Source organism: Megalobrama amblycephala, linkage group LG1 (genome assembly GCF_018812025.1).
Source record: "Megalobrama amblycephala isolate DHTTF-2021 linkage group LG1, ASM1881202v1, whole genome shotgun sequence".
Classification (NCBI taxonomy): domain Eukaryota; kingdom Metazoa; phylum Chordata; class Actinopteri; order Cypriniformes; family Xenocyprididae; genus Megalobrama; species Megalobrama amblycephala.
In genome coordinates this window covers 30,606,017-30,619,629 of record NC_063044.1, presented here as the reverse complement: position 1 = coordinate 30,619,629, position 13,613 = coordinate 30,606,017, and the positions used below count along the sequence as shown (strand labels likewise).

General features: G+C 37.3%; 2 protein-coding genes across 5 annotated transcripts in view; one reads left to right on the top strand and one right to left on the bottom strand.

The window, feature by feature from the left end:
* Nucleotides 1-2,116, top strand: part of LOC125267461 (amyloid beta precursor protein binding family B member 2) — a 31,867-nt gene extending 29,751 nt beyond the window's left edge. For all 3 annotated transcript variants that reach the window (XM_048189148.1, XM_048189132.1, XM_048189141.1), the window contains exon 14: nt 804-2,116. In XM_048189148.1, the coding sequence (XP_048045105.1) occupies nt 804-959 (156 nt within the window). In that variant the 3' untranslated portion in view covers nt 960-2,116. The remainder of the gene's footprint in view (nt 1-803) is intronic.
* LOC125267452 (putative methyltransferase NSUN7) overlaps nt 1-13,613 on the bottom strand; it is a 37,929-nt gene that overhangs the window by 4,140 nt on the left and 20,176 nt on the right. Inside the window, exons 6-13 of one of the 2 annotated variants that reach the window (XM_048189120.1) lie at nt 12,793-12,976; nt 10,565-10,832; nt 9,533-9,676; nt 9,305-9,406; nt 7,499-7,619; nt 6,916-7,036; nt 3,330-3,588; nt 3,099-3,191 (exon numbers count right to left, since the gene is read on the bottom strand). In XM_048189120.1, coding sequence (XP_048045077.1) covers nt 3,099-3,191; nt 3,330-3,588; nt 6,916-7,036; nt 7,499-7,619; nt 9,305-9,406; nt 9,533-9,676; nt 10,565-10,832; nt 12,793-12,976 — 1,292 coding nt within the window. Of the gene's footprint in view, nt 1-2,286; nt 3,192-3,329; nt 3,589-6,915; nt 7,037-7,498; nt 7,620-9,304; nt 9,407-9,532; nt 9,677-10,564; nt 10,833-12,792; nt 12,977-13,613 lie in introns of those variants that run through there. The other variant, XM_048189110.1, reaches the window with a different exon arrangement.

The window sequence follows — 13,613 nt, the reverse complement described above, 5'->3', positions numbered from 1 at the left end:
CTCGAGCGAAACGAAAATGTTTCTCGAGCGAAACAAAAATGTTTCTCGAGGGAATGCAAAAGTTTCTTGAAAGAACGCAAAACTTTCTTGAAAGAACGCAAAAGTTTCTAGAGGGAAACGAAAATGTTTCACGAGCGAAACGAAAATGTTTCTCGAGCGAAACAAAAATGTTTCTCGAGGGAAACGAAGTAGTTTCTCAAGCGAACACAAAGTTTCTTGTGTGAGTGTAAAAATTTCCAGAGGGATCGCAAATGTTTCTTGAAAGCAAAAGTTTCTCGAGCGAAATGAAAATGTTTCACGAGCGAAACGAAAATGTTTCTCGAGGGAACGCAAATGTTTCTTGAAAGAACGCAAAAGTTTCTAGAGCAAAACGAATATGTTTCACAAGCAAAACGAAAATGTTTCTCGAGGGAAACGAAGTAGTTTCTCGAGCGAACGCAAAGTTTCTTGTGTGAGTGTAAAAATTTCCAGAGCGAACACAAAGTTTCTTGAAAGCAAAAGTTTCTTGAGGGAATGCAAATGTTATGTGTGTGAACATAAGAGTTTTGAGAATAAAAGCAGTTCATCGAGCAAACATTTTTTGAACACAATAGTTGTGAGCAAACACAAGTGAATGGAAAAGTTTTGCAAATATTCTTGAGGGAACATTATTATTAACATGTTATTTGTTTTTACAAGCTGAAGGATGAGTGAGCATGCCACAGATGCTGTACATAAAGTTTAAGTTGTACTGAAGAATATCATACATCTGAGTACATACAAGTACATAAAATCAAACCAATATAATCCTGTGTTTTCTGTAGTTGCGGTATCAGAAGTGTCTGGGGAAGACCGGCTCCTCGGCTCCGGCCCCTAGCGACTCCGTCACCCGCCGCGTAACATCCAGCGTGAAGCGGGGCGTCCAATCAATCATAGACACTCTGAAAAAGAAGCCCGCCCCTGAGGTTCCCCACCAATGACGGAACAGAACAGCTGTGATGGACAGCAGGTGTGTGTGTGTGTATTTACTGATGCAGCCGAGAAGAGAAACACAACATAACAAAAAAAGACAAAAAGTGTAACGCGAGATGAACGAGATGTCGGTGTGCGTAACAAGAAGCATTTCGAACGACTGTCCTGAATGAAGCATGCCTCTGCCTTACACTAACACATTTTCACTGAAGTATTTCGAGGGCGTCAGAGTTCATGTCTCACCGATCCCGTCACGCTCAGATCAATGTAACTCTTTACACGCGTGACCTGGATTCAAGCTCCAGTCTGATTTGTGCCATAAGTGTGTTTCATTTCAAACCACCCACTCATTCAATGCGACTCGCACACTTGGGAAATTGGATCCTTTGAAATTTTGTTCTCTTTCCGCAAGAAATTTAGAGGGAATTTTCTGGTGTTGGGTATTGGGAAAGGAACGTGTGTGTGAAATGTTTCAGCGCATCGAGCACTGACGGATCAGATCATGATGTTCAGTGGGAATATCATAACACACCAGAGTCTGTATATCATCTGCTCAGATCAATACTGTAATGCGGAGCGAAATGGGAATTTTCTGACCACACAAATACACATGCATCTCATTTAAACACTTGGTCTGACAGATTCCCTGTGCAAGTGCGCAAATGCAGATGTGAATGCTTGGCAAACGTGCGCTCCTTTTGTACATACGCAACACAAAAGACCTCAGTACTGTCCTTCAAATGTCTAAATGACATTAAACCAGATGTTTTATTCAGATGTCCAGCTAAAGACATGTTCACGTTACTCAACATTAAAGCCTGACATACAAAATAGTAGTTTATTGAACCTCATATTTGATCTGTACTAGATGATGTTGAAACAGCATCGATTCGATTTGTAAAATCTGAATAAAGTTCAACAATGATTCAACATCAGCAAACCATCATATTTTTCTACCGTTGTCTTTAAAGAGCAACACAGTTCCTCACTGTAGAGGACGTCGGGTTACGCTAATGCCCTCTATAACTGCCCTTGTGGCAATGCTGAAAATGCAAAACGTACTTGCATTGCATTATGAATCGTGGAACGCAGTGATGCATGAACAAGCTTAGCTAAAAGATTTTGCGTACTTGCATAGAGCGTTTCAGACTTCAGATGAGCCACACACACACACACACACATCGAGCCCCTGCTACAGTATAAGTCGAGAATAAACAAACACAGGAATGTTATTTCTCACAAAATGGTATTTTAAAATCCAGATCAACCACTAAGACACTCATTTTTACACCATATTAATGTAACATGTTGTGGAAATAAATTACATCACAAAAAAAAGCGTCTGTCCTTGTTTTATTTGCATGCATGTTCCAAATGACATTGGAAAATATGCTTGTTTTTATGGCAGTGACATTTAAAGAGTAAAGTTTAGTAATAATAATGAGTTAGATGGGATGTCTAATAAAGATTAAAGGTCTTAAATACTGAGATGAGAGTAAAATACTGACGGTAGCCGCACTAATGCGTCGGTCAGAACCACGGCCGCAGATGATTCAGTCTCGCTCTGAACGCCGTTTGGCTTCGAGGGAGAGCCGGTGTCGAGTTACTCCACCGCAGATGGGTGTGGGCGGGGTTTGTAAGGGTGTGGCTCCGCCTCTGTGAAAGAAGACCGTCGCTTGACAACAGAGCAGACGGAAACGTGACAGTCGCCGGCCGCAGCACTTCATGTCGGCCTTTAGGTGGAGCGATCAGCGCAGAGGAGTGAATGTTATTTGCAGATACTGCAGCCGCGTTCAAACCAGTCAAACTGTTAGAGTATAAACTGGAGAAAGAGGTGGGGTTAGGGGCGGAGCCTGTGGTGTTAAGGGTGGAGCCTGCATTATAAGAGGTGGGGCATGTGGTGTTAGGGGTGGAGCCTGTGTTATAAGAGGTGGAGCCTGTTCTGTTAGGGGTGGAGCCTGCATTATAAGAGGTGGAGCCTGTGGTGTTAGGGGTGGAGCCTGTGTTATAAGAGGTGGAGCCTGTGTTATAAGAGGTGGAGCCTGTTGCGTTAGGGCTGGAGCCTGCATTATAAGAGGCGGAGCCTGTGGTGTTAGGGGTGGAGCCTGCATTATAAGAGGTGGAGCCTGTGGTGTTAGGGGTGGGACCTGAGGTTTTAGAGGTGGAGCCTGTGGTGTTAGGGGTGGAGCCTGTCCTGGAGAACATGCCCTGAGAGAGACGTCGAGAACTACAGGGTTTTTCTGTGGAGATACGGAAGTAAACAGGAAGTTAGGATAGTTTTTCTCAGTGGTTTACTCTGAAAAAAATATTACCGTTAAATATATTGTTATTCAACTAGTTAAATTAACCATATTGCAACGGACTCCGAGGTGACTGACCGCTCTGATGACAAACTGTCGGAGCCGAGCTGCTTCCTTTCATTTCGTGGCTCAAGAATTCCGCTACACGTGATTGGTCGCTCTGTGTGGCGTGTGGGCGTGTCTTCATGGAGCGCGCTTGATTGGCAGGTGCTCTGCGGGACCGCCGGCCTCGGCCTTCTTTCTTGATTGGCTGGTTTGGGTGGAGGCCGTCTAACAAGCCTTTGGCCGCTGCGCGAGCGAGCACTTCCTGTGGCGTTTCTATCACTTCTGGTTCAGGCTGTGTAGGAGACGAAGCAAAAAAAGGCTGAATTCTATGCATCAGGGTATTTACATGACAATGATGTACTAAAAACAAAAAAGTTCACACAGATCTGCAAAAACAACTAAAATCGCTGTATTCTGCTGCCAGGCCAGTAGATGGCGATGTCACTTTGTAAAGAAACACTACGTGCCTCTAGACTGAACACGTAATATGCAAGAAGGCACCGTTTTCACAAATTTACAAAGAGACGATAACGTCATTGTTTTCAGAAACTTGCACTTTAAAACGTGTTTTTAAAAGTTTGCATTTTCAGGTCCCCAAACTGCTGTTGCCGAGTAAATAAACAGCTAAAACATATAAAAAAAGTCTGTTATTAGTTGAAAATGGTGTTGTGTAAACTGCCTCTTACATGTTTTGAAGAGTCACTTTAGATAAAACATCTAAAAAATGTATAAAATGGTGAAACATTCGAACTTTGGGGGAAAACAACCTATTTTTTCGGTACTCCAAAACTTTGGAAACGCCCTAGAAAAGTGGGGTTTTGGACAATATTGGCATGAATCCTTTTTAATTAGTGATAATTTTGCTCTGATAAGGGACAACACAAACTACGAAAACATATTTTATTACATAAACAGTTTATACATAGAAAAAACTTCAATTTTCGATTCATTAAAATATCCAGCATTAGCAGCTATCTGACCTAAACTGGGTTCTGATTGGTTCATTGTATTCTAAACTTAATTGGCAATCAATTGTTGAAGCTATTAAGGTGTGCTGACCCAAAAACCTTTTACAAACCTGGACCAAGTTTAATCCAGTAACCAGCATCACAGCTGGCAAATGGGCATGTCTGACTTTGACATGAATATATTGTCATTATTATGAAATCAAAATGAAAATTATTATTGCTGGTCTTCAGTTACTGTAAAAAATGATAAGAATGACATATCGTCCAAAACCACACTTTGCCAGGGGTGTTTCCAAACTTTTGGAGGGCACTGTATATATATATATATATATAAAATAATGCATTATTATTATTATATACAAAAGGTCAAATTATAATAAAATAAAATATTTTTAAAAATATATTTATATAAATATTTTAAAAAGTTATATTTTATTATTTTATATTTTAAAATGCATTAAAAGGTTGAAAAATGCTGTGGATCAACCATAAATATTTCCAATTATTCAGGAAAAAATGTTTTTCTCAAAATGTCCATTTCTCTGCGTGTTGCATGTTAGTTCAGTGTGTTTCTTAAAGGATCTCCTGCTGTCTCAGCACCACACACACTCCCAGTGAATAATTCAGATGGTGTGTGTGTGTTTGAGGACGTGAGGTTTTGCCCTGTTGACGCTAACACATGCAGACATGAGGCTGAATTATTCAATACATCCTGCCCTCCTCCTGAACATCACACATTTATTGCCCATCATGTGGTTTTGATGCAGTTCTGGCCCCAGATTACGGTCATTATGTTTGTCCTTTAGCTGAACATGAGGTCACACACACACACACACACACACACACACACACACACACACACACACACACACACACACACACACACACACACACACAGACACTGCGGCCTACACTCTTAAAAATATAGGTTCAAAAAGGTTCATATTTTTGGTTCCCCAAAGAACCTTGGAACCATCGTTGCCAATAACGAACTTTTATTTTTAAAGAGGACCATCTTCATCTGTCTTTAGTGTGTGATGTTGCTGTTTGAGTTCCAGTTCTTCTCTATATCAGCGTCAGTGTTTCTGAACTCTTGAAACGCCTCCATCTTCACAATATTCCTCATTTAAATAATTCATACGCAGAATAAAGGGGCGGGGCCTGGTTGAGTTAGTTAGTAGTGTGTTGAAAATGGCGGTTATGGTAAGGGGCGGGGCATTTCCCAAATGACCAATCACAACACACTGCTCCAGCTGACCAATCAGAGCTCATTGTGCTTTTCAGAAGGAGGGGCTTCATAGAGACAGGAACTAAACAGAGCGTTACTGACAGACTGGGAAGAGAGGAGCTGCAACAATGGAGAATATGAGGAAAATAATCAACCTGTTCTAGTAGAGCCCTAGATTTCGAGAAAGGGCAAGATAGGTCTGAACGCAGCTGAATACTTTATTGGTCCCAGGTGCGAGCGTACAGATGCATCATAAAACCGGGAGGAGGATGACGGTAATATTTCCACACAAGCGTCTAATAGCCTTTTTATGAGACCTTCTTAAGCGAACCACAATAATCTTTATTAGTGGCTTTTATTAGTCGTGGCAGGAAGGATATGGAGGCTTGATGATGTTTTTCTGACTGTCAGAGGAGGAATAAATATGACGGATTGCCGTAATCTAACACAGCAACCTTCATCATATATGAAACGTACATAAACGCTCTCACACCTGTTTACTGCGGATCATTTCTGGGGAACTTTGATCCACCAGAAAGATCCCAGCAGGAAGCTGAATCGAGCCTCTTTTCCTCCCTCTTGCTCCGTCTCTCCGCTGTTTATTTTTAGCTGCAGATGAAAGCGGAGGGAGGGAAAGACGGGATTCCTCAACAGACACGGCAGGATTAGTCAATGAGAACATGGACATGAGAAACAAAGAGCGTCTCCATCAAACCCCAGAGAAACTCCTCCCAGCATGCTTTGAGGCTTAACTAGCAAAAACAACATCACAAAACACAAAAATAACCAGCCTAAAAACACCATATCTGTTCCAGCTCACAAACTCCACCTTCCATCTGTTTTTTCATTTTAAAATATATGTAAAATATACAAAAATTTGGCTCTAAAAGTATTTCAGGAAAATCTTTTTCAAAATTTAAATAAATATATTAAATATATTTTAGTTATTTTACCACTAAATTTTTTGGCTTTGACTAAAAACTTAATTTAACAAAAAAATTTAATGATAATTTGATGCCACACACTGAATTAAACATGCAACATGATATCATGTGACAGCAGTGTAGCATACTACTGTTTGAAACATTTATCTTTGCATAATGCATAATATATATTTTAAGAACTACTATGCAGCATACAGTTAATATACTGTTTAGTGTGTAAAAATTAAATTCTGACCAAAATCACATTCAAGAGCTTTCAAAGACACAAGTGAGACTTAATCATACATGACGCCATTTGTTTTTAAATGAACTAATATGATTTTCTCCAGGGATTCTGATAGGATGATCCACATGTCAATCACACTCAGGGGGCGGGACTGAAGTTCATTCTCATTTATGTTCTCCACTCTCTCGTTTGGAACATCATGAGGGTCAGTAATTGTTTTTTAATAGGGTATTATAAAGCTGATGTTTAGTACCTGTCGTGTGAGCAGAGCTACGAAACAGCCATTGTGATGATCTGATGCTTCCAGTCTGAAGAAGCTGGCCTTCATCTCCTGTGACCCGTCCTCATCCTGCAGGAGACCTGGAGAACTCAACCTGACACACACACACACACAGTTTTAAAAATATTCGAGAAGTGACATGTAAAACTAATTTAACACTAAAACTAACATGACACTTGTGAATAAAATCTAATTTAATACATTTAATATACATGAATAATATACAATATTTACAAATGTAATATATAAAATTATGTAATGTATAATTATGTATAAAATTATGTAAAAAATAACAAGTTATTGTTATTTTCAAAGCATATTAGCACAATATAATCTCATAATAAAAGGATGTTATTAAGCGTTCTTTTATTTCATTCTAATGAGTAACTTTGGAAACGAATCCTCAGAACTCTGAAATCCAAATAAAAATACTGTATTTTTTATTATTTTTAAATATTATATATTTTTAAACAGTTTTATTTTGGTTTATTTATGATTTGTTTTTATTATTATTACTGAAAATAACTAATGTGGAGATGTAAGTTCCCACACACACCTGTAGGGCGGCGCTGTGGAGTGAATCTCCTGTGTTTGTGAGAGGATCGTCTTCAGCACCTCCTCATTCTCCTCTGGGTGAACAGAACAGGTGGAGTAAAGCACCGCCCGCACCTGAGGAACTACACACACACACACACACACACACACACACTGCCATGACTGTCTGCTCACTGACGAACACACTCGATTCACCGTTAATTAACAGTGTGTTAATCTGCAGGGAGGGACGGAGCCTCTTCACGCTCGATAGCCACTGATGAACGGATCTCTCTCACACACACACACACACACTAGATCAATAACACACAAATCATCACAGAAAATTATGAACGTCAATACAGGGAGGCATGTTCAATCACTCATCAGCTTATTGGAAACCACTGGATCAGCTCAGCTTCTCTGCTGGTCTACACTAGTTTACATTAGTTTGATCTCAGGGCTGTTAAAAGAAGAAGCCATGAGAGGATGATTTTACTGAGGGACAAGAAAATTGACTAAACCACAATATTTTATAAACATCTTTTAGTTTTATCAAAATAAAGGATGTTTATGGATGCTAAATGATGTAAAAACTGATGTTCATCACAGATGTTGTTAAAACTTAAACTATGATTACATTAAAAATATATATTTTAAACATGTGAAATCAATGAAATATACCTTAATAACTGAGAAAAATAAGTTACACATTTTAATTATTTTTCTGAACAATTTTAGTGAATTATTTTTTGAGTGAATTATTTTTCTTTTTATTGAATTATTTTTTAGAGTGAATTATTTTTCTGAATTATTATTTTTAGAGTGTTTTTTTCTGAATTATTTTTAGAGTGAATTATTTTTCTGAATTATTCTGAATTATTTTAGAGTAAATTATTTTTCTTAATTTTCAGAGTGAATTATTTTCTGGATTATTTTTAGAGTGAATTATTTTTCTGAATTATTCTGAATTATTTTAGAGTGAATAATTTTTCAGAATTAATTTTTAGAGTGAATTATTATTCTGAATTATTTTAGAGTGAATAATTTTTCTGAATTAATTTTTAGAGTGAATTATTGTCTGAATTATTTTTAGAGTGAATTATTTTTCTGAATTATTCTGAATTATTTTAGAGTGAATTATTTTTCTGAATTATTTTTCTGAATTATTTTAGAGTGAATAATTTTTCTGAATTAATTTTTAGAGTGAATTATTTTTCTGAATTATTCTGAATTATTTTAGAGTGAATAATTTTTCTGAATTATTCTGAATTATTTTAGAGTGAATTATTTTTCTGAATTAATTTTTAGAGTGAATTATTTTTCTGAATTAATCTGAATTATTTTAGAGTGAATTATTTTTCTGAATTCTGAATTATTTTAGAGTGAATTATTTTTCTGAATTATTCTGAATTATTTATTTTAGAGTGAATTATTTTTATGAATTAATTTTTAGAGTGAATTATTTTTCTGAATTATTCTGAATTATTTTAGAGTGAATTATTTTTCTGAATTAATTTTTAGAGTGAATTATTTTTCTGAATTATTTTAGAGTAAATTATTTTTCTTAATTTTTAGAGTGAATTATTGTCTGAATTAATTTTTAGAGTGAATTGTTTTTCTGAATTATTTTAGAGTAAATTATTTTTCTTAATTTTTAGAGTGAATTATTGTCTGAATTAATTTTTAGAGTGAATTTTCTGAATTATTCTTGTTTTCTAGAGTGAATAATTTTTCAGATAAATGTTTTTTAGATCATTTAATAAAGAGTTTAAACTCAGTGAAATGAAGCAGTACGAGGACACAGCTCCGTCACACACACACTCACACTGGACGACGCGCTGCAGGTCTTTCCTCTGTCGGCACACGAGCGTCTGGAGCTTCTCTGGAGAGACGGAACCATGTGACAGATCCAGCATGAGCCGCGGGTCTGAAAGTGGTCCAGAACAATCACAAGTGACGGATGCTCAGAGTCTCTGTGCAGTACGATGACAGTGTGTGTGTGTGTGTGTGTGTGTGTGTGTGTGTGTGTGTGTGTGTGTGTGTGTGAGTGTACCTCTGTTCTCCTGCATGATGTAATCCACAGGGTTGCTGACGGCAGACAGGGAACACGCCGGCATCACAACCATCACACGAACCTCCTGCAGACGCGTGTCAGACACGTCCAGAGACTCCAGAGAGACTGAGAGCAGCTTCACATCTGACAAACACACATTTGTATTGTCTTCAGTTGTTCTGTAGAGGAACTCAAAATAACTCAGTGACTGTGGCAATAAAAACTGCCCATTTTTTCTTAGTGAACGTCCCCAAAGGGACTTTTTTTCTGCAGATTTAGACCCCTGGAGACACATATTAGCATTTTTCTACAGAAATATACCAAGGTCAAACACACACACACACACACACGTTTAACCTTCATCAGTGTCTCACTATGAAGCTCATTTATGCATTCAGCACATATGTTTATTTAAAGCAACTTAAATTGCATTCAAGACATATATTTTTATCAGTTCATGCACCTGGCATTGCGAGCACCATACTGTTCACATCATTAGATTATATCATTCATTGACCGCAAAAAATAATTTAGATGTAAAAGTAATATTTATATATCTTTCATACTGTACATTAAAATGTTGTGATGCCTAAATGCACTTTTTGTATGTTAAATTAGCATTTAACTTTTAGTTTGTATACATATATATATATTATCTTACAATTGATATACATGTATATAAATATACCTACACACATACATATATATATATATTAAGATACAATATAATATATATATATATATATATATATATATATATATATATATATATATATATATATATACTTAAAATCCATCTTTCATACTGTGCAATCTAATTCACTTTTTGCATGTAAAATTTTCATTTATTTTGAAGTGTTTGCATTTTTGAATTGAGTTTTTTATATATATGCATATATATATATATATATGTGTGTGTGTGTGTGTGTGAGTGAATATAATATAATATAATATAATATAATATAATATAATATAATATAATATAATATAATATAATATAATATAATATAATATAATATAATAACCCCTTACTCTTGCAGCCCAGTTTGAAGAGTGTGTTCTGTAGTTCATCTGTCTGTGACGGCGGTTCATCTCCCAAACACACGATCACTGTGCTCTGACCGCGAGTGTTTGACTGCGACAGAGTGTGTGTTTCAGCATGTGTGTGCGCAGATGCAGACGCAGCCACCGCAGCCACGTGCGCAACGGTCTGAGCAGAGAAACATCCGGTCATGAGGACATCTCCTCCTTCAGCCAGCAGGGGCCGCAGCGCCCAGGGGCCCACGCAACACGACTTATCCTACAAACACACAAAACACACACCATCACACACAACACCACTTATTACACGGCTCTCTGAAATGCTTGATTCTGATTGGTCAGTTGCAACATTCCGAGGTCAGTTATTCACTGATAATGACCATGGTCAATAACAATGCTGTATAATGGCACTCTAGACTTGTGCCGATATTCGGTAATGCGATAAATCGCGATAATGAATATGCACGATATTGTAATCGTGGGCACTTCAGAATACCGTAAATAATAATTTATTACCAATTATTAATTTTTTTATAATGCAATTAAGAATACTTTACCTATCACTCGTATAAAATGCACAACACCGCTGTATTCTGCATCAAAAGGATACGCGCTCAGATGTAAACAAGCCCAACGTGCATGAGAAGCACATGGCGGAACGAGTGAAGGAGACGCGCTGAATGAAAGTGCACGTTCACTCTCTGACAGCAGAGGGCGCTGATGGAACAGCAGAAATGCAGCGGTTACCCCGGAAACCGTGCAAAGAAAGTAACTGCACTGGTGAAGTTTTTAAAATGCTTCAAACAGCCATTCATTTTTTTGTAATCTCAGTGTTGCTCATCACAGCACCAAAAACTGAATAATTAAAAAAGACTTAAAAGGATATTTATTTTCAAACCTAAACATTTTTATATTTTAATCTGGACTACAACATGCCCTAATGATTAGAAATGTTCTGATTATTTGTTATTGTTCAGTAAAACTTTGAAACATACGGCTTCATTAGTTAACATGTTAATTCATTATTACCAAACTGACAATGAAAAATACTTATAAAGCATTAATTATTATTAGTTAATGTTCATTTCTTAGTTACTGTTTAATAACATTATTAAAATCAAGAGAACTTATTTAATGGACCTGAGATCAAACTAACAATGATCAGTTGTATTTCTAAACTAACATTAACAAAAAAATAAAACTTTCTGTAACAAATGTAGCTATTGCTCAATCTTAGTTAATGCATTAAATAGAGACCTTATTGTAAAGTGTTTCCTGTTGTTCTTTATAGCCGAATTCTTTTGCAATTTAATCTGTTTGAAAATTTCACTTTATATATTTTTTTGTAGTGTATTATTGTATTTAAACATTCAGAGTTGTTTTTGTTTTATTTCAATTTATTTTTGTTTTGAGTTCTTAAACCTGTTAAACTACTACCGTGATAAAAAGCTTCAGCAATTAATCGCAACATGAAAATTTGATACCGTCACATGCCTATGGCACTCATACGGGCATTTGAGGAGTCTCTAGTGTTTCACTGCAGACGGACACGCCCTCTGGGGGAAGCAGCCATGTGATACGCAGGATAATGTACACTCATGTGTGTGTGAAGTTTCAGCTCAAAATCCCCCACAGATCATTTATTATAGCTTGTCAAATTTGCCTCTATTTGGGTGTGAGCAAAAACACGCCGTTTTTGTGTGTCCCTTTAAATGCAAATGAGCTGCTGCTCCCGCCCCCTTTCCAGAAGAGGGCGGAGCTTTAACAGCTCAACAACAACAAAGCTGGAGAATCTCACGCAGCCAAAATGAGGATTGTCAGTAACGGTGTTCAGCCTTACATTGTTCAAACCGGAGTCGACACTGATGGAGAGACTCAGGAAGAACTTACAACTTTTAGAATGAAACTGGACATTTCTGAATGGTTAGTGGATAAATTTATGTAGTTGATTCAACCCATTTTATTACTTTTTCTTTCTATAAGTCAATGATAATGCTGAAAGAAAACATGCTGAGAGCCTATAATGAACTTTCAAAACAACAATAAATTGAATAGAAAAAGAATCGCAAACAACGGTGAGGAATCGATTCTTGGAATCAGGAATCAGAATCAGAGTCGATTCCAAAACATTCAGAATCGATCCGCCCTCCTGATCACCCTGTCTGGGTTTATTTTGCGATAACAACCGGTTGGATCCCACACAGAATAAATGTGTGTACCTGAATGACGAGTCTGTGGTCGCTCAGTAATCTGGTGTCGGTCAGATCTCTCTTCACGCTGTTGGGAAACACCAGCAGGTCGTGGCAGTGTGCGTCTCTACAGAAGGTTCGTCCTTCCAGCTGTCCGACAGATTTAACGCAGGAAAACCCTAATGTGCGTAACACTTCACTGACCTCCTCAAAACTACACACACATGATGAAATTAAGTGTCAAATATAAGCCAAGAGCGACACGATAGAGAGGAGAAAACAGTGTGTGTGTGTGTGTGAGTGTGTGTGTGTGTGTGTGTGTGTGAGTGTGTGTGTGAGTGTGTGTGACCTCCAGTGCTGGTGATTGGATCTGTCTGCAACTCAGTGAAATTTACAGCCTCACACACACACGTGTGAAATAAGACTGGTCACCCCAGAATGGAGGTTAAACAGGGGAGAACCAGAATAATGCCACATCTGAACTATAAATCACACTCACACAAACACATTCTCATCTTTCTACCTCATAAACAATAAATAATTTCAGTGGAAAATAATACGGCAATACAAGGAAATGAGATGAAAACAAACCCCACGGCAAAAAATGATGTTCTGCCTCAGTATTTTTGTCTTGTTTCGCAGAACAAATATCTAAAGATTCTTAACGACTGAAGATATTAACAAAAATTAAGTGAATTTGTGCTTAAAACAAGACCAAATATCTGCTAATGGGGTCAGAAAAATACTGAGGAAGAACATAATTCTTTGCAGTGCAACAATAAGTGAAACAAACGTATTATTAACAGCTCTTTAGCAGGTGTTTGAGTGTAATCTGTCTCGTATGAAGCTCA